The 19,701-nt window shown below is 57.4% G+C and overlaps 2 protein-coding genes across 4 annotated transcripts; both read right to left on the reverse strand.

The window, feature by feature from the left end:
• Positions 1–2: 2 nt before the first annotated feature.
• MYMX (myomixer, myoblast fusion factor) lies at positions 3–651 on the reverse strand (the record flags this gene model as incomplete). Its single annotated transcript, XM_085056697.1, is given in 3 exon segments — positions 3–223; positions 404–432; positions 434–651. Coding segments are annotated over 3 exon segments (450 nt in total), but the record flags the coding sequence as incomplete, so codon positions are not given.
• A 4,999-nt stretch (positions 652–5,650) lies between these two features.
• Positions 5,651–18,780, reverse strand: CAPN11 (calpain 11). Of its 3 annotated transcripts, none has more exons than XM_085055114.1 (22): positions 18,626–18,780; positions 15,417–15,696; positions 14,758–14,827; positions 13,321–13,439; positions 13,040–13,173; positions 12,711–12,879; positions 12,065–12,148; positions 11,889–11,974; positions 11,604–11,678; positions 11,036–11,196; positions 10,787–10,956; positions 10,570–10,581; positions 10,076–10,287; positions 9,919–9,958; positions 9,586–9,651; positions 9,185–9,242; positions 9,022–9,086; positions 8,116–8,184; positions 7,907–7,985; positions 7,332–7,448; positions 7,198–7,256; positions 5,651–6,952 (listed from the first exon to the last, which is right to left on the reverse strand). In XM_085055114.1, exons 2-22 carry the CDS (start codon positions 15,660–15,662, stop codon positions 6,926–6,928), a joined length of 2,118 nt encoding a protein of 705 aa, XP_084911240.1. In that variant the 5' UTR covers positions 15,663–15,696; positions 18,626–18,780; the 3' UTR covers positions 5,651–6,925. The 3 variants fall into 3 exon arrangements, with proteins under 3 accessions (XP_084911240.1, XP_084911241.1, XP_084911242.1); XM_085055115.1 differs by lacking the exon at positions 18,626–18,780 and adding an exon at positions 17,598–17,734; XM_085055116.1 differs by lacking the exon at positions 18,626–18,780 and adding an exon at positions 16,046–16,216.
• Positions 18,781–19,701: the final 921 nt, after the last annotated feature.

A 19,701-nucleotide genomic window follows, 5' to 3' on the forward strand; every position in this document is an offset into this window, starting at 1 on the left:
GTGCCCGTGGCCGGCCGGCTTCAGTCGTCCGCCTTCTTGCGCAGGTTGAGGAGGCAGAGCAGGCAGGTGAGCAGGGCCTGGCGGCTCTCCCGGGAGCGCAGCCGGCGCCCCAGGCGGCGGAGCGGCGGCAGCAGGCGCCGGCGGGCCAGCGGCAGCAGGCGGGCGAGCAGGGCGCGCAGCAGCGGGGCGGCCAGCGGCGGGGCGGGCATGCTGCCCCCCGAGCCTGCGGGCACAGCGTCACACCCCCGGCCGGCCTGCTCTAGCGGGGGGTGCCCGGCAGCTCCTCACGTTTTGGAACGTCCGAGCTGAGTGGGATGTTGGGGGGTCCGCACCCCCCTGAGAGCGGGGCCTGCTTGGGGCAGGCTCGAGGGAGAAGCACTGCCCTTGCCCTGGTCACTCTTACCCTCTTTGGGATCCTTCCTGCTCCGGGATACCGCTCAGCCCTTTCTCCCAGAGCAGCCTGGACTGCTCAGCTTCCCCAGCGTGGACCTGCCACCAGCCCAAATGGCAGGAGCAGCGCCAGAGCAAGGGACAACAAAGACCCCCCAGCTGTTCATTTAAATGCCCCCTCCTCCCAGGCCAAACACACACTCCCCCTAAGTGATACTGCGTTGCAGCCAAGGCCCCATTTGTTGGGGTGGCAGTGTAGGGGAAAGAAAGGGGGGCGAGGGAGGATCAACATATGCCCGTGATAGAAATGTGGGCTGGCAGGGTGGAGTTTTATTTCACCACAAGGCTTTGCCATAGCCCCTGAGCAGGCAGCTGAGTCTAAAATGTGCTTGCCTGTCATTCCCTGACAGTGCCAGCAATTGTCACTCTGCTCCTGTAAGGGCCAGGAATGCAGACCAGGTGAGCGATCAAGAAGAGTGGTCAAGGGATGGCCCAAGGCATAACGCACCGAGGAGCAGTTGGAAATTCCCCTGAGAAAGAGCTTTGATATGACTCCGTGCCAGAGCAGGATGGTAAGCAGTGTCCTGCACTTTCCAGCTGTGTGCCAGTGTTCCCAACCTGAGCTAACTTGGGGAAAGCAGCCAGGGGAGCACAAGCTAGCCAGGGGGAGGGTGCCGGCAGGAAGGTCCATGGTCACGTCTGTGCCCTTCCGCTCCCCTACTGTGCCTAACCTTTGTTTTGTTCCTGGTGGCTGTCTGTCTTCATTTCCTCCCCTTGTTGTTCCCTTCAAAAACCCTGCCAAGGGCCTACTCTTGGCTCTTGCTCAAGAAGAATTTAGGAGAATGGACATGAGCTGCTGCTCCTTTTCCCTGACTGCCTGCTGTAAGCTGTCCCTTGCCCAGTGAGTCCCATCCAAGGGTGGTTAGTTCAGCCAGGGTGACCTTTCCCAGCCCCACGGATTCCTCTCAGGGAGCCAGCCATGGATGAGGAAAGCAGGCTGGCCGTGTCTCAGCACAGGCACACCATGTGCTGAAAGCAGAAACAGCTCCCTGATGGCCCCAGAGCTCCAAGGCTGACGTCAGCCCCTTGGGACTGGCCTCCTGGAGGCTCCTGGGCTCCGGGTCTGGTGTGGTCAGAGGCCACGGCACAGGCACGGGGCTCTGCTGGGCGCTGCTGCCGGCCCCGTGCTGCCCGCCTTAGGGGAGTGGGAAGAGCTTGGATGAAGGAAGCAGGAGGCAAAGCTTTGCTGCAGCTATGTCAGGGTTTACATTTCCCCATCAGGGAGCTTCTCCCCTTTGATCAGGGAGGCGGTGGGTGCAGTGCTTTGCCTGCACTTGAGACTCCTGGGTTCACTGTGCTCCAGCTGATCCTGGACAAGCTTTGCTTGGTGCCTCAATTTCCCCAGCAGTACAGCTCTGCTGGGAATATCCTCTCCCTGTGCAAAGGGCCCTTGCAGCATCCTACCTCTGAGCAGGCTGGGGACCACTGGGATGAAAAGTGCAGCATCCCAGGTCTGTGTTAGTGATGACAGTGGTGGAGGATAGTAGACACCTTATTCCCTAGGGAGTCTTTTCCTAGGAAAAGCCCTGCCTGAGCTGGGAGAACTGATCATCCTACTGTTCCTGCTGGGGAATTCCTGTGCTCCGGTCCCACGGGGAAAGGGAGGTGCTGGCCAGGTGCAGTGATGTTGCAGCACATTCCTGGGAGCATTGCCTCTGAGTGTTATGTTGTATCTGAGTGTAATGTTGCTGAGATACACAAGGGAGGGGATGGAAAATTTTTTGGAAACAAAGGTGCTCTAGTGTGTGACCTCTGCAGAAACCTGCTCCTTCCCAGGGAGGGAGTGCAGGAGGCTCTCTCCGTGCTTGGAGAGCCAGATGCTTGCAACATCCCAGCATGGGGCAGAAGGTGGGGCAGGGCTTAATTGCCAAGCTCTTGGGACTCATAGAAAGGCAGATTTTTGTCTCTTGCCAAAAATGCAGAGATCTTGCCAAGTCGCTTTCCCCATCTGGAAGGTCAGGGTCTTTAGCCTCTGTTCACAACTGGGCAAAAGTACAGCCCAGGGAGGTGCAGGGATTTAAACTTGCTCCTCTGTAGACTCAGGCACAGAGCTGGGAAGAGAATGCAACCTTGAAAGAAAACAAAATCACACCAGTATCTACTTCCAAATGCAAGATTTAGGGCAGCAGAGTCCTGCCCATGTGTTTCCTGGGCCAAGGCACGTAGAGCCTTGCTGTAACTTTTCTGATCCATGGAGGACTTTCTGGTCCTGCAATCACTGCTCTGTCTCTCAACACTTTTTCTTGTCTATGTTTCATCCCTCTCCACCAGGGGACTCAAAGTTCCTCACCAGATTGTTGGCTTATGTTTTGCCTGGTACATGTCAAGACCTCTTCCTTACAGACAGCCGTTTTCTTTATATTGATTGCACAACCACGTATTGCCTATTAATTGATGGGAAGGGCTGAGATCCACCTCTGGTACAACTCCTCTTGGTCGCTGCTGCCCATCTGTGGAGGGAATGGTTTCCAAGGAGTCCTGTGCCGTGTCACACAACAGGCAAAGCTGGCAGAGGCCACCCCGTGAGTGACATGCCAGCATTCAGCCTGCTTCCAGAACAGCATCTCTGCTCCGTGGGAGGGCAAACCATCATGCCATCTCAGAGGCAGGCACAGAGGACAGAGCAACCACTGGCATCTGCTGATGCTTTAACAGGCTGTTGTATGATAAAATCTCCAGAGGATTTAGCAGAGATCCTGGGAAGAAGGGCATGGCCCTTGGTACCTCTTCACCAGATGTACAAGATTTGCTACAAATCTTGCTCTGGGCAGCACTGAGACCTCACAGAAATGGCCAAGGAGGAAGATGAGGGTCAGGAAGGCCGAGAGTATTTTGGTTTAGGAGACCTCACCCTCCTGGCAGGCATCCCAGAAGGTGCTGGTGGTGGGGACACTGGTGGCACCCAAGCACCCAGCCCTGTGCAGGAGAAACGCAGGCCACTCCTGCTGAGAAGGGACGCAAGTGCTATAAATAGTCTGTTTAACACACTGTGGCCAGGCCCTGGAAAGCCCCAGCCCATGCACATTCCCTGCTGCTGGCATTGAGATGGCAGCTGTTGAAAAAGGCCGAATCCAGCAGCTGCTGGCTGGTGCTCCTGGCCCCTGCCCCAAGTCCCAACCCTCCTGCTCCCCTGATGGGATGGCTGAGCCCTTACCATCCTTTGGCACAGGTGCCAAGACTTGCCAGTGTGATGCCAGCTCTGTACTGGTGTTGATGCTGCTTCCTGGGCCAGCAGTGACTGCAGGGTGCTGCTGGTTTTGGAGGGACAAGGAGGATGAGGAGAGGGCTTTCCCCCCTGACAGCCCTTGCAGTAGTGGGAGACCGCTGTGCCTGGGTGGGAGCTGTGCTGGAGTCAGCTGCTGCCCACCCACGAGCCCTCAGCTGTGGCTCTCCCCAGCCCTGCCTTGGGATGCTGGGCTGGGCCCCCCACACCCCCTCTCTGCTCACACAAAGGCCCCTTGTGCCCACGGGAATGACATTCCTGCAGCCGTGGGCCTGGGGCAGAGTGAAGCGTAGCCAAGGGGGAGACGGGGCCAGAGCACAGCTGCCAGGGCAGCTGGTGGGGCCAGGTGGGGATGGACTGCAGTCCTGGCGCCCCTCCTGTGCCTGGGGGATGGACATGAGCAGCTGGTGGGAGAGGGGGAACCCCCAGGATGGGCAGGCAGCTCTGGGCTGCAGGAGGCAGGGGCATATGAGGTGCAGGAAATTCCGGGATGTTGGGGAGCAGGAGCAGCGGTGCTGTGCTTCCATGGATGCTGCTGGCCCACCCAACACAGACCCATGGGATAGGTGTGGGAAAGGCAGAATGGGCTGGGCTGGCTTTTGCCAGCTAGTGTGTGTCCCAAGACAAACCCAAAGTTAAGAGCAGTTTTGGTCACATCTGTCCCCCCTGCTACTCACCTCACCTCACCATTTAAGGACTCTGCTGGTCATCTTCCTTTTCCTCTTTGCAGTGAGAGGGATGAGCCAGGCTACTTTTTGTGGCATTAGCTGACAGCTGGGGAAGCCCTCGCCTGCCGACTCCCTGCTGATGCTGGCCTGCCAGCTGCCAGGGCCGGCGAGGGAAGGGATCTGCCAGCTGGCACCCGCAGGGAGGGAGGGAGGGGGCTTCTGGTAAAGCTACGCCAGGGGCACCTGTCATCCCAAAGCCAGGGTGTCACCATGCCCTACAATTGGGCCTGTGTGTGTATGACATGTGCTGCAGCTGGGACGGCTCTGCATGCCTGCATCCCTGTTCTGTCCCCACCTGAGCCTTTGTTTTGCGGGGAGTTTGGGATTGCATGGAGGAGCAGGAAGCCTGGGCTGGCAAGCCCTATGGTACCCCCACCACACAGGGAGGCAGCTCAGCTCACAGGTAGGCAAGAGATATGTATGAGCAGCCCACCTCCATCCAGCCCTGGGGAGCCTCTGTAGGAGAGGGCAGCCTTGGGAGGCAGCTAAGGGGTTGTTTCCTCCTGCCATGCCAGGTTGGCTTGCTGCAGAACTGGGTGTTGTCCCACTGTGGGGACACTTGTCCCAGAGAGCTGGGTTGGTCCAAAGGGCAGCCATGTAAGGGGTATTGAGATGCTGGGATGGATAAGGCAAGCAAGGTCACTCTTCAAAATGCTGAGCATTCCTGGGCCATCCCATGTCCTTCTGGGGCATTAGCAAGGGGCAGGATGCACTGGCAGCAGGTCCTGCTCTGAGCCACACTATGAAAAGCCCTATCATCCAGCACTCCATTATCATTTCTGTGGAAGCCTTTTGCTTCTAGCTATAACTGGCATGGCCTCAAAGGAAGCAGGAGAAAACAGTAACTTCCCAGAGGCTCAACCCAGGGAAGAAATACACTTCTTTCGCTCCCCCTCCATGGTCCAAATTTCCAGGCTGCTCACCACTTCCACTAGCGCCATAGTTAACTCCATCCTATCCAAGTGGATCCTCTTTCCCCTCCCCAGCCTGCCCTGCTCTTTAAGAGCAGGGCTTCCTTGCCTCACTCTTACATAGTGCTGCCCCACGTGTCAGTGTTAAGACACCCGTGCAAGGGAAGAGGCGAGTTTTGAAAAATCCTAGGGGATGTGGATGTCTCCAGCCCCACAGCAAGACCTGCACCTGGTGGTGCTCCACCTGTGCCCCATGACCTGGCCTTGGTTCTGCATATCATCCCCCCAGACCACGGTGAGCAGAGGAAGGGCACACCCCCGAGTCACTGCCCGGAGCACACGGTTAACAGGTCTGTTTATTCCTGGAGAGCACAGTGAGCGGGGTGAGGAAGCAGAGCTGCCGGGCAGGCAGCAGTGGTTATTGCTGCAGGTGCATCCCTCCAGCGACAACAGGGGTCTGGGGGAAGCTAACTGCCTGCCTGCCTCTGAGGGCAGGAGACAGACCCTCACCACTGCCAGGCTGGAGCCACCCCATTACCCCAGAAGGTCAGGGGAATGGAGTAGCACAGAGGAGTGAAAATACATTGGCACTGGAGTCCATCCATACTGGGCAAAGGAGCCCAAGCTGAGAGGAGAGTGTAACAGTGTGAGAGGATGAGGGGTTGGGAGAAAAATACCCAACTGTGTGCTGAAGACCCCCCTAAACCACCACCCCCTGCTCCCTGGAGGAAGGCATTGCCTCTTGGGTGCTATACCACCCGGCCCTACTGTGGGCCATGACCAAGGGCAGCAGATGTCTCAGGAGCTCCCGGGGATGGGAGGGGAGGCCAAGCTGCTGTGACAGAGATGGCATTGCTGTGCCCACACAGAAAAGAGGAGCTTCAGCTGCTGCACTACAGGGTCACATGTGTTCACATGACGGGGGAGCCCCGAAACATTCAGTGCTTGAGTTGTGGGGCTTGACCCAGTGGTGGGCATAGGCAGGGGCATGGAGGTGGGAGGGATGTGTTAAAGGCCACGCAGAAAGAGCCAGGGGGCTCCATGCTTTGGTCGCGCTTAGTGGTGATAAGTATAGTGCAAGGGCTTCAAGAAATTGAGTATGGCCATTCCTCCTCCCAAAAGGTCACTCTGGCTCCTTTGGGAACCTGCTGCCTGAGCAAGGCAATACCTGCTGATGCTTCCAGGTGTGGATGCAGAGACAGGCAATGTGTGCCAGAAGGGATAGGGCAGCACTAGAGCAAGCAATGTGAGTGTCCTCCCCCTCATGCCCAGCAGCTGCCTCTCCCTTTTCCACAGCTGGCCCCCAGCCTGCCACTGTGCAGGGATTCACGGGTACCCCATGCTGCTCACCCCCTCCTGTTCTGGGGTGAGTGGGAGGAAGGGGGAGTGGAAAGAAGCCCAGCCCAGAAAAGGAGAAGGGAATCCCCTGCCTGCCTTGACCCCTGGTCCACTGGAGAAGATGGTGTGAGGCTTGCTGGGAGGCAGGGCTGGTGGCTCAGCGTGGGATGGAATAAGGGGGGAAGAGTATCCTGTATCCACGGATCCAAGGGGAGGCACTTGGAGTGGGCCTGGCCCATTGGGGTGTCCCAGCTGCAGCAGATCTGTCACAACTCCTAGCCACACATCGTCAGCAGCAGCCACTGGGAAGGAGAGGGAGAAGGGATGAGCAGGGACTGGTGCATTTTTGGCATGTCGTCCAAGAAATACAGAGTCTGCAGCAAGATCTGGATGCTCTTTCCCAAATCCTGTTTTCTCATCTTGATATTTTATGGGTTCTTTCCCAGGGGCCTGGAGGGCTTTCTACCACCCACCCCACGTGCCCCATTCATCCTAATGCCTTGTCCCCTCGTTTCCCACCCCACCTTCCACTGGGCTGAGCTCTCACCTCAGCAAGGTTCATCACAGCAGTGCCAGTGCCGTCAGGGTCCATGCTGCGGAAGAACCCTGCAGGGACAAAACAGCAAGGTAAGCGACACATCTCTCTGTTCCTGCACTCCCTGCCCCAGGGCCATCACTCACTGAACATGGCCTCCAGCTTCACGAGGCAGCAGACAAAGTTGTCAAAGTCCACGCCCATGGCATCGTCTGCATAGCGGGCCACCACCACCTGATGCAGCTTGTTGTTCAGCTTGAAACCTGCAAGGCAGAGAGCAATCAGCCCCCCAGGGAGGCAGGAGAGCAGGGTGAATTTGTGGAAGTCCATGCATCCATACAAAGTGTCCACCAACCCACTGAAGGAAGGGCACCATATCCAGCCTCAACAGGAAGAAAGGATGCTCTCCCTTCAGCCATATATGACTAGATAGCTCACTGATCTACCCCAGGCCTCTGCTTTGCCAGGATAGGATTCTGCAGGTCAGAGGAAGACAGAGGCTGGGACCACCCTGCAGGCATCCCTAACTCTGAGGCTCCAGCACTTGGCACAGCTGGCATGGAGAGAGCCTGGTGCATACATGGGCCACATTCACTACAACAGGTTGGCTTAAAGCACACAATATAGTCTGGTTACACTCCTCTGCTATTTGGGACAGGCCTCTGATAGCAGGAGCTCCCTCCCCAGCCTCCAGCCCAGTCCCATCCTTCTCCAGACCTACCGGCTGACTCTAGAGCCATGCGCATCTCATAGGAGCTCATGGTGCCTGACTTGTCCAGGTCGTGCTGGCGGAAGATCGTCTGCAAAAACACCACAGAGGACATGAAGGGCAGGCTCTCCTGTGGCCTCCAGCCTGGCTGTCCCGTCTCCTTGCTGCCCCAGGAGGGGTGCTACCCCTGTGCTGTGTATCATGTGCCCTCTCCTCCTCACCAGCCAGCTCCGGATCTTGTTCCACAGGATCTGGAACTCCACCAGCCCAAGGCGGGCACTGCCATCTTTCTGGGGAGCAGAGGGTCAAGGAGGTCAAAGCAGCCATGACAGGGGGTGGTGCAAAGGCAAAGCTACCAGATCCCAGCCACCTGAGGCAAGAAAAGCCTGGACACACTTGGCCTGCCCAATCTTCCCCCCACCTTCCCCTCTGTCCTGCAGCATCAGCAAGATAAGAGCCTGCAACCCAGCAAGGAAAGGGCAATGCTTGAACGAGCTGCCCTGCCACTCCATTGGAACAGCTGTGCTGCTGCTGCAGGAAGTATATTGCTGTATTATCCTTGGAGCAAAGCTGGGCTGGCCTGCAGCAAAAAGGGATGTTGTAGGGCCAGGCTGGAGAAGGGCTCAGAGGTGCTGCTTGCCTGACCCCTCAGCAAGCAGGACACAGGCCATGGCTCCTGTCACTTGACACCTCCCATCCAAAACAGCTGGACAGGATGGTTTGAGGGAAAGAAGCCGAACAGTCCTCATTCCCTTCCAGGAGTGCCTCAAAGGCTGGGTGGCACAACAGCACATCAGGCTGGGGAGCCCATGGGAAGTGAAGCACAGGAACTTCCTCCTGGAGGTGAAAGTAGAAGGCACGGAGTGGGACTGTGCTGGGCTTTTGGTGGCAGAGCCAGGGCCCAAGCAATCCAGGGAAGTGACGGCCCTTTCCAAAAAACCTGCTGCTAAAGCCAAAGGGTGTAGGGCAGGTGGTCCTGAAGCCATATAGACCCCTTCCTTTCCTCCTCCCATTGAACAGCTTTGGCACTGCTGGAGAGCCAAGCCCCAGCTCCAACAGAGAAGTCTTGTTTCTGGAAGGCTGAGCACCAGGAAAGCTGGCCCTGGCCCGCAGCACCAAGAGGATACATCCATCAGGTTGACCATGTTTCGGCAGGAGTCCAGGCTGAACCCATCAGTTTTCAGATCTTTGTCTAAGAAGAAAGGAGGTGGTTGAGTAAAGGCATCAAAACCCAACCTGCTCATCTCATCTGAGCCGCAGGGAGTGAGGGGTGGGAGGAGCAGTGCTTACGTCTAGAGATGACTCTGTTCAAAATAGTCCGAAGCTCAAAGACACTGATTTCCATGTCCTGGAGCAGAAGCACAGTTAACATCACCCCTTGCCTGCTCTCCACCCCACTTGTGGCCATTGTCCCCCTCCTGCCTAAACATCTCTGCCTTAGTCACAAAACATGAGGATGCCATTATATTTCTTGCACACCCAGAAGAGTTTTGGTCATAGCTGGATGCTCTTCCCCAAATCTGCCCCTGTCACACCATCCCTGGGGGCACCTGGGCTGACCCACAGCAAAGATGGACTTGTCTACAGGATGGGACTGAACGAGTGTGAGCTGGGCTGAACTCCCATGGCCAGGGGTCCTGTCCTGTCCCCTCCCCAGGGGGCCTTTCAGAGCTTGGTGTAGCTGTACCCACCTCCCCTGCCAGCTGCTGGAACATGTTCTTGAAGCTGTCCTCTATGTCATCCTCAGTTATTTCCTCCTGAGGTGATGAAAATCAGAAAGAAGAGGTTAGTGGTCAAACCCAGGCTCTGCCCTGCCTCCTAGGCTCAGTAAATGCCAACTTGAAAGGAAGCTCTTCTTTGTTCTTCTCATCTTTGTTAATTCCCACACCCCCATCACCCCAACCCTGCTAGTCCCTGTCTATCCACAGTGACATTCCTCCTGCAGGCAGCCACCTCCTGCCTGCAGCTCCCCTTTCCAAGCCCCTGAGCCTCAACACCAGCCGATCCAAAGTGGCAGCTCCTACCTCATCTGCCAGATCTGCTGAGATCTCCTCATCCAGCTCCCTGGGGTAGAAAGGGGAAAACGAAGTGATGAGCAGGGTCCCCAGACAGCAGGCTGCCTGCAGTGTGGAACATCCCACTGCTCCCAGACACAGGGTGCTGCCCCAGGCAGGGACTCACTGCGTGTCCGACTGCTTCTCGGTGAAGACCCGCAGGACGAAGTCGGCCTCCTTGTGCGGTTCGAAGGTGGAGGGCACAACGATGTACTCGCCGGGGGGCAGCCGGATCTGGTTGCTCACCTCCCGCAAGTTGATGAAGGTCTCAGACCGTGCCCGGGACTGGTTCCGCAGGAAGAAGTCCTTCTTCAAGTGCACATGCTGGGTGCCCTGGGCCTGGGGGAAGGAATGCACTTGTGGATCACAGAACTACAATGGGAAGCACCCGCAGGAGTGGTGGGACCAACACCAGCCCCATCAGGTAGGACAGGCCTGCCCTGCCCATCCAGTAGGAGCCATCCCTCCCTCCCTCCCACATGGAGGTGCCCAGCACCCACGAGCACTCTAGCCATGGCCAGCGCTGTGGGACCTCCCACACCACTAGATGCATCAACCCATTCCTGCCCAGTCTTGTGTTCCTGTCCAAGACGGGGTAGGCTCCAGCAGCTCAGGACGTACCTCCTCAGGAACCTGCAGATAGGAGGGAAAAGGGCGAAAAATCAGAATCCCAGTACCTGCCCCATCCCTTACAGCTGCAGGGAGCACAGGATGGGGAACGCTAGCCCACAGACTGGCCAAAGCAGGTGGAAAAGGCTTCCTTGAGGACAGGGGTTGAGGCAGGACTGGCAGGGCTGAGACTGTCCCAAGGAAGAAGCCTTGGAGTGGGCAGGGTTACCTCATAGACAGCAAAGCCGATGGTGTGCATGTCACCTCCCACGCGCCGCTCCCGCCGCCGGTGCTTCTGCATCAGAGCCACCAGGAAGCTGCAGGCCACCTCATCGTCCCCAGGGTCATCATCTTCTTCCAGCAACTTGATCTTAAACTGGGGGTTGATCCAAAACGTGGCTGGGAAGAAGGGGATGTGTGGATGAGATACCTGGCTTCATCAAGTTGCCAAGAGCACAGATGTGGAGGCCAGAGGTACCTGGGTGATTCCTGCAGCCCCCGGCAGTGCTGCCCCGGCGCCACGTGCCCTCAAACACCTGTGTGTGCCATCGGCTGAGCTCGTCCTTGGTGAGGGCATCGGGTGTCAGGTTGCAGATCTCCAGCCTGGAGAACTCCCTCATGAAGTCCCGGAACGACATCCTATGGGAGGCAGGTAGGGGCTGAGACCAGGGCACTGCTGTGGGGAGGGAGGAGACCACAAGCAGCACTGGATCCAGCTAGCGTTTTAGGAGAATTAAGTGACAGTAAAATCTTTTACCCTGAATGGTTATAGCTTATTTAAAGCTCAGTGCTGGGTTTGGGAAAGAAGGGATGTTTACTCTTCCTAGATGTTTATTTTGCATTTAGTTTGGCTGAAATTCCTTCAGGAAAATTATTAACTAGATCAGATGAGAAAACACTGACAAGCTCTCCAGTGCTGGAAAGCCAGCTCATAAAGGCAGGTCATGTGCTTCAGGTGAAGCATGACCACAGGATCTCTCCCCAGCTCCACTGCTCCTTCCTAGACTGGCTGCTGAAATAGAGCAGTACTTTGCTCCAGCACTCACCAGAACTCTCCATCCTCCATCTTCAGCTGCAGCTCTTCCCTCTCATCAGGGTCAATGTTGTTCCACTCAGAGGAGCTGGAATAGCAGGAGAGAGACAATTAGCTAGGGACTCTTGAAGGGGAACTGAAAGCACTTCAGAGCTGACCCTCAACTTCCCCCCTTTCTGAAGCAAAGGGCACTGCATGCTGTGAGCTTCCCCTCAGCAGTGCCCTGTGCTTGGCTGCTGTGTGCACAGCGCTCGCTGGCCTGCCAGAGAGAGACTGGCATCCCTTCTGTCCTGCTCACCCATCACTCCAGGCTCCAGTCCACTCCACCTGACCCCAGGGGTTCCTGATGCGGATGAGTTGTTCCTGCTGACCCCGGTAGTTCACCTGCCAGACACCAGACACAGGAGGTTGAGTCCATGCCACTGTTATTGGCCAGGCTGTTATTGCTAATAAAGTCTAATCTAGGTGACTCACATCTCTGAAGGCTGTGACAGAATAGGCATGGCCCTTCACCAGCTTCTTGAAGGTCACTGCTTCCATATCAAAGGCGCTTGTGATCTGAGGAGAACGTGTAATGCTCAAGTCAATAGGACTAAATTAATGTAGTCCTATCCCTATGTGTTCCCTCCACTGTGTGGAGAATTCTCCTTTCTTTGCACTGCTCCAGCCAAGAAAAGTAGCAGGCAGCAGCTCCCCGCTCTCAAAAGCTGCTGGTTGTGGACAATTTAAAGACAGTTTCCCTAGCAGAGGACCCTGAAGATCCATCAGGGAACCACCCAGAATTTAAAAGAATTTAAGAACTTAAGAATTTAAAAGTCCTGCTCCAGGTAATGCACTGAAGGAAGACATGGCCAGAGTTATAGGCAGTCCCCCGTCCTGCACTTGAGATGGACAATTCCACTCTATCCAAAGGAGCCCATTCACAGCAACTAGGCAGCAACCCCACGTGTTGTGCCGCAGGGCTGCCACACTGGCTCTGGGAAAGCGCTGTGGTAAGAGGGCAAAGAAGTAACCTCCTGCCCGATGTCCCAGCTGGACTGCTGATCCAGCCTTGGGCTGTGAGGCCGCACTTTGGCCAGCACTGCGGCAGAGCCCTGGCCCATCCCGGCCCAGCACTCACATCGATGGAGCAGCCCAGCAGGGATCCCCTCTCCAGCGCCTTGCGGATGATGTGCGCCATGTTGCGCGGCGGCCGCTTCAGGTCGTACATCTCTGCCACGCCGCCGGTGAAGTCCTCGAAGCCCTCGGTGGTGCTGCCCCCCGAGAGTGACTCGTAGCAGCCGTTCAGCCTGAGGAGCGTGTGAGGAGGCAAGGAGGTAGCACAGTGCTACTGGCCCAGCCACCCAGCACAAGCAGGGCCAGCGACAGAAGAGACTCCCTTCCCTCCACCCCGCCCAGTGAGGTGCCCTGTCCCCTACCCACCCACATGCCCACCGCGGGGGTACCCACTTGGCATAGGCCTTCTCCAGCAGAGCGCTCCAGAACTCGGTGCACTCCGCCGAGTGGACAAACAGGAGTTCCCCATCCTTGGTGGGCAGCAGGTCATCCACCACCACGTCCACCCACTCACCGAACTGCCAGATCTGTGAGGAGAGGGTGAGGAGAGAGTGGGGTGAGCTCAGAGCATCACAAGGCTTGCTCATCCCTAACTCAGAGGGATGGCCTCAACCCACCACCGTTGCTTCCACTGCAGCCCACCAGCTGTGGACAGCCAGGAGCTCCCAGCCCACCTGGAAGTGAAAGATGCCAGCATAGTCGTCCTGGAAGCTCTGTCCGTGGGGCACCACGCGGTGCAGGAGCTCCTCATTGAGCGTGAGGGAGCCGATGGCAGCCAGCAGCCAGCAGTCACCTGCGGAAGGAGCGGAAGCTGGTATGAGTACCCATCACCTCCCTAGCTGGGATGGTAGGTGATGGATGTTTAGGAGCCCACGGTGTGCTCTCCTTGCAAATGTTTGGGGCTCCTCAGCTCAAAACGTCCATGGAAAAACCACAGAAGGTCCAGCAAGCAGAACTCAGGGAACCAGGCTTGCTCAGCCTGCCCGCAGAGAGAAGTATTAGCTCAAGGCAGCACGGAACGATCCTCCCTCACCTGCAGCCTGTGTCCAGACCACCATACACAGCACCAACAGCTCCCTCCTGCAGGCATTTATCTAGACTCTCCCGGAACTCATTCATATGACTGCCGTCCGTATCTCAGACAGCAAATTCTGCAGCAGTTTTACTTTGCATGTAAAAAGCCATTTTATCAAGCAAGAAGTTTAATGCTGTTGCCCCAGCTTCTCAAATTGCAAGCAACACTACCACACTTCTCCTTCCAAGTGATCTTAACCACAAAGTGCTGCTCCAGGCCAGCACGGTGCTTTAAACTCTTTGCCTAAATTCCCTTTTCTCTTTTGCCTTTGAAGCCTTTCACACCTTAGCCTTGAGCCTGGATAACCTGTAACTGGGCTGTGGTTTGACAAAATGCCATTTCAGAGTTTTTAATGACCAACTGAACACTAGCACAGTGCTTTGGGCTGTTATGCACTCCAGTTGCCACCTCAGGTTTGTCCTAATTACTGTATATATTAAATGTAGTCAGGCCTGAAACCTGCATGCTCTATATGCTAAGGTATACAAACTCCCAATGAAGTGCCCTACTTGCTCCCAGTCAGGACAGCACTCTCTCTGGTACCAAGATCTGCTTCTGACAACCAAAAAATTCCACTTGTGGTTCAACTATGCCAGCCTACCCAGCCCATTAACACTTCTCTCCTTGTCTCAGTGCCTTTGCCTTGGGAGACACCCACGGAGAAATGACAAATTATCACTTTGTATGCCTGTTGGTTCCCTTCTGCCTTACCACATTGCTTCTTTGCAAGCACTTTGTCACAACCACCATATCGTCTCCTCAGTTTATTACTGTCATCTCATCCAGTAATAAATCCCTCACCACTTACCAAAGCAGGGATCTCTTTGAAGCTGCTCCTGGCATTGCCATCGGTATGTGTCAGGCATGGATGCACCCAGAATCTCTCCTGATCTCAGTATGGTCAAGCTGTGCACACATCAGCACATTTTTGTGGAGTCTTAACCTAGAGCCATCAGGAGGCACAGGATATGCCACCCAACCCTGCCCAGTCACCACTGTCTGAACCAAGGCCCAGGGACAAAGCTTCCACACTCACCCAGAGCCCCCTGGCAGATGTCTGTCCGGGTAGCACCACCAACGATGAACTGAGGATCATCCACTAATTCCTGCAGAAGGAGAGAATCACATGCTGATGCTGGATCTTGGCAGGGCCGGGGCTTTAGCAGGGCTGGCATCCACTGCAGCTCAGACTTGAGAGAAATGGTATATAGTCCCTGCAAGATGTAGCCCACCCGCCCTCTGCTAGAGAAGGCTGCCTGACTGCAATCCCAAGGCTATCACAGTGAGGCAAGGCAAGATCTTCTGCTAGAGCCATGGGAGGACCAGTTGGATAGACTAATGACATTCCCCTTGCTCTCATGGCACCAGGGAATATACACCCTAAAAAACCCCAGTCACTGAGGGTGACACATCCATGCCATGACACCTAGAAGCAACAACACAAGCCACCTGTTTTGAAGCCCACAGGCTGCTGCAAACAGGAAGCAGGGCTTGCTAGACACAATACTTTTCTGAGCAGACACTCATGGGGAGTGGTTCTAGGCCCTTGAGAAAGTGGCTCTGCAGCACTCCAGGGACTTCAAGCACCAAGGGGTTCCAGCCAGAGCCAGTCTGCAGCTCAGCACACCACATCAGTGCAGACATGCAGGGTAGGGATGCCAGCCCAGCCTGAGAAGAAGCAAGCCCAGCACTTACCGACGGACGTTTCCACTCCACTCCCCGTGTCTTGCTGGAGTGTGGCCCCAGCTCCTTGAATCCAAGGGCAGAGGGGCCAGCTGGGAACTGGGGATCCCTGAAGAGGCTGCCACTCTCAATGCACTGCTGCTTGAGGGCCTCATAGTCCTGGTTGAGGTACTTGATGGCGTTGTTGTGCTGGCCGAGCCCCTCGGCTCTCAGGCGGTCTCTCTCTACACGAGCAGCCATCCCGCCAAAGGGCATCATAGCTGGGCACCAGCGCCGCTACCTTCCGTGCTCCCTGCAACACAACAGGCGTGGCCAGGCTAGGCAGGGCCGCTACCTTGCACTCCCTTGGGGATATCAGCCATCACACAGTGCCACCAGGCTTGGAGGCTGAATCCCCAATTCCCCACCAGCCTCCCAGCAGGGATCTGCTCCATCAGCACTGCCCTGGGGCAGTGAGCCCAGCGACACACAGAGCACCCAGGGTGTGCACATGCACCAGGAGAACCTCCCAGACCCCATCCCCAGGATCAGTCCCGTTCTGAGCCCTGTCCTTCAGCCTGGCCATGGCAGCCCTGTTGTCTTTGGGGGACACCGACAGAGCAGCACTGAGGTCTGGCTGGGAGATGGCATCCCCCCAGCACCTAGGTCATGGGTCCTGTCCCGTCCCTGCTGCGCCAAAAGGCTGAGCCCGGAGGAATTTCAGACGCTTCCCAGCCCCGTCAGCTTCTCCTCCCGGCGGAGCTTTCCGGGTTCTTCCCTCGTCCCGGCTCCTCCTCAGCCGGGAGGGCGTCAGCGGCCGCCTGCAGCTTCTCCCACCCCCGGGGCCTCTCCCTCTCCTTTTCCCTCTTCCCCGAAAGCCGCCCCGGCTGCCTGAGCACTGAGTCAATAGGGCCGGGTAGGGAGGAGCCCAGCGGGGCGCAGATAGGTCTATCTATGGGGCCCGAGGAGGACAGGGAAGGAAGAGGCGGGACGGCCCTTCCCCACGCACACACACACAGGGAGGATGACTCAAGGCTTGTCGACAGCCAGTGGAGCAGCCTGCTTGGACACACCGGGAAGGGATTACGGAGTGCAGCGGGGCACCCCGACACCAGGAGAGCGCGGCAGGACAGACACCGCAGAGTCGCACCACTCCGGCCATCCTCCCGGGGATTCGACCAGCAGCTCACGGCCAGGAGCTTCGAACCAGCCATGACACAGCTGCCAGGCGTGTCTGACCCCGCAGCCCTGCCCCAACGCGCCCGCTGCGGTGGGCAAGTCCCAGCTCCCCTCCCGGCGTCCAGCTGCCCTTAGGCCTGTCCAGACACCGTGGCAACAGCCAGCGCTCACGCCGCACTGCCCAGGCTGGAAGGAGCCTCTGGGGCCATCTGCTCCAAGCCTCCATGCAAGCAGTGTCACCTGCAGCAGGGCCATGGGGCAGGTGCCACCACCATCAGCCCACTGGCATCTGCGGCTCACCCTGCCCCACTCCCCGGCCATCTCGGCTCCTGCTTGGCAGGGCTGGTGCTGAATACTTCAGAGGTTTCTCCATGTGAGAAAGCAGAGTAGTCCTTGGGTAAATAAGCCAGAAGCCAGCAACCCACTCAGAGCAGCAAACTCAAATACCAGTGCTGGCCTGCTGCCTCCCCAGCACCCTGGGTACAGCCTGGCTCCAAAGAGGCAGCTTTCCTTGTCCTGAAGCGTTGTGCTAGCTAAAGAGAAGTCAAGCAACAGCGAAAAGGTTGCAAGCCCTTGGCAAACGCACAGGGCATAAACCTGGCTGCTAACCCATGCGGCTGTCCTCGCCAGAAGCTTTTCAGAAGAACAATCTACTCTTCCTCATCACTCCGCCCGCTCTGGGATACTCTAAACCCACCATCCTTCTCCAGGGCAGCGTCAGCCCTTCTCTCCTCTAAGATGGTCCCAAATCTACGGAGCTCCTCCCACAACTCCTGCCCTGCAGCCAGCACCCTGGCAGTCTCTCCCGGTGGCGAGACACTCGTTGCCTGCAGAGCTGGCGGGATGGCTCCTCCAGTCCCAGACACTGCCCAGAACACAGGGGGCCTGAGGGAGGAAGAATCCCAAGTACAGTTGTCCACACTGCCTCCAGTTCCCACCTCCCCGGCACTCACACCACAGCCTGCCAATGGCCAGGGAACTTCCCCTACTCGTAGCCCCTACCAGGTTCCCTGCACCCTTTCCCACCCTACCTACCGGCACTGGACATGGCTGCGGACATAAGTAGCTGGCTGCAGACACGGGCACCATACGAGTTATTCTTAGCTCTGTGGCTCAAAATACTCGGGAAGGCTGTGCTCGGTGGCAGACGGAGGTCACGCAAGCGCAGAGCGAGGAAAAGCATTTCAGACCCCAGAATGGGAGAGGAACCACGTGGGTCTTTAAAGCAATGGGGTCAGCTGCTGACACCTCCCCAGACTGATGCTCACAGACACTTCAGGTCCCCCACGGAGGAGGAAGGTGTGTGATGAGACAAGCCAAGCCCTCAGGGCACTTTTCCACTGCAGGTAACATCCGGCTACAGTATGATGCTTTCCAGTACTGGAGGCATCTTTGATCCCTCCCAGGTGGGACCAAAAAAACACTCTGGTTCCTGCAGGGTCCCTGACACCTTGTGCACTATAGCGCATACTGCAAAACCCTGGGACAGCATCACTGTTGAAGCCCAGCCAAAAATCTTTGCAGACCTCTGGTTTGCCAGCTGCTCTTGCAGATCAACGGAAGTGGGGAGTTCCCTTCCTCAAAACCAGCTCTGACACACGGTATCCTGCCGCATACTCAGCTCGGGGCAAGGCGCCACAGCCGCCCATAGCATCTCACAGTGCTCAAGCAGCTCTCAGGCCCTTTCCAGCCCTCCGGATGACAAAGATTCTCCCTTCCCACAAGCTCCCCTTTATGTTTCCGCATCCTTTTGACGGGATGCGGACTTGGCTTTGGGGATCGGCAGCGCATCCCGGGAGGCTGCGGTATGCAGTTTACTCGCCGCCCCGACTGGGAAGCGTCTGGGTCTCTGCGGATGCGTTACCTAATGCTAAAATCCCCGCGGACAGAAAGGAGATAGGAGGGATAGGCAAGCCTGGATAAGCTTGGAAAACAGAGGAAGCAGCCGGGGAGGAGGAGATGGACGGACCCACCGCCCGGCCCGCCCGCCGGCGGGCTCTCCCCCGGTCCTTAACCTCATGCTGGGGGTCGGGTAAGGGTGAGGATGGGGGGGATGGACTTACGGAAGCTGCTGCCGCCACCGCCCTGCCCGCTTCGGCTCGGCCCGGCCCAGCCCAGCCCGGCTCGGTACAGCCCCGCGGAAGGTGGAGTTTCGGAGGGCAATGGGAGGGGGAATTAAAGGAGCAGTTGCAGTTTACAGACACTGGGAAGGGATTGATTGGGGCTGCTGGTGACGTTCTGTCTGCTGTCCTCCTCTCCCAGCTCCCAGGGATGGAGAGATTCCGCCGGGATGGGCGTGCTCCTTCTACCATTGTTCTGAGGAAAGGGTTGGGTGCACACGGAAACCGAGGCTGGAGGGAAAAGAGGAAGCAACTTTCCTCTAGGAATGGATTTGCGAGTGACTGCTCCACACTGCCGGCTCTCCAGCTTAGCGGGGTGAAGCTCTGTACCGCACCTTGTCCTCAGGACTTGTTGACCTTCTGGTGCGACGGCTGAGTACGGTGGTCCCAAAGGATGTCGCAGACTGTTGTGTCCTTTCTTCCTTCCCTCATGCCTGGGGGGACTGTGCCCCCACCACCTCAGTCCTTCAAGCCCAGGCAGTCACAGGCACCAACGCCGCCACCAGCTGCCCCAGCCTCCCTGCGTGTCCCGGCTGGCACCCTCCCCACCAGCTGCCCCTTGCTGCTGGGTGCCAGCAGGGCCCTCTCCGGGCAGCTCCCACTGCCCTGGGGCTTTCCACAGCCACAGCGGGGCTGCCCCTGCGTGCCCTCCGTGACTCACGGTGCAGCTATGCGGGGTGGTGCTGTTACCAGCAGGCATGGTCAAATTGGCATGGTACCACAGGGCCCTGGGTGGTTCAGCATGGCTTTTTCTGGCATAGCATGGATTGGCACAGCTTGGCCTGGTGTGGCTTCGCCCAGCATGTCTAACATGGCTTGGGCTGGCATGAGCCGCTCAGCTCAGCTCTGTCCCAGGTAAGAAGCTCTGCACTGCCATTCTTCCGGTGCCAGGGCCGAACCGGGGTGATCCTAATGGGTGTCGCCAACGCTGGAGCTTCTCCTCCTTCCCTGGTGCCTGTTTGCAGCTGGGGAGGCTGTGCCCATGCAGCCTCACTGCAGCAGCTGGCATGGAGGCTGCG

This window comes from Lichenostomus cassidix, chromosome 3 (assembly GCF_008360975.1).
Source record: "Lichenostomus cassidix isolate B80296 chromosome 3, HeHo_3.0, whole genome shotgun sequence".
Lineage (NCBI taxonomy): Eukaryota > Metazoa > Chordata > Aves > Passeriformes > Meliphagidae > Lichenostomus > Lichenostomus cassidix.

Excerpts from the sequence above, each read along its gene's own strand:
- CAPN11 (XM_085055114.1), bottom strand. The coding sequence starts at position 15,662 with ATGATGCCCTTTGGCGGGATGGCTGCTCGTGTAGAGAGAGACCGCCTG. Across the intron at positions 13,174-13,320 it reads CTGGCATCTTTCACTTCCAG|ATCTGGCAGTTCGGTGAGTG; the intron begins GTGGGCTGGGAG and ends CTCTCCTCACAG. Across the intron at positions 6,953-7,197 it reads CTGTGATGAACCTTGCTGAG|TGGCTGCTGCTGACGATGTG; the intron begins GTGAGAGCTCAG and ends TCTCCTTCCCAG.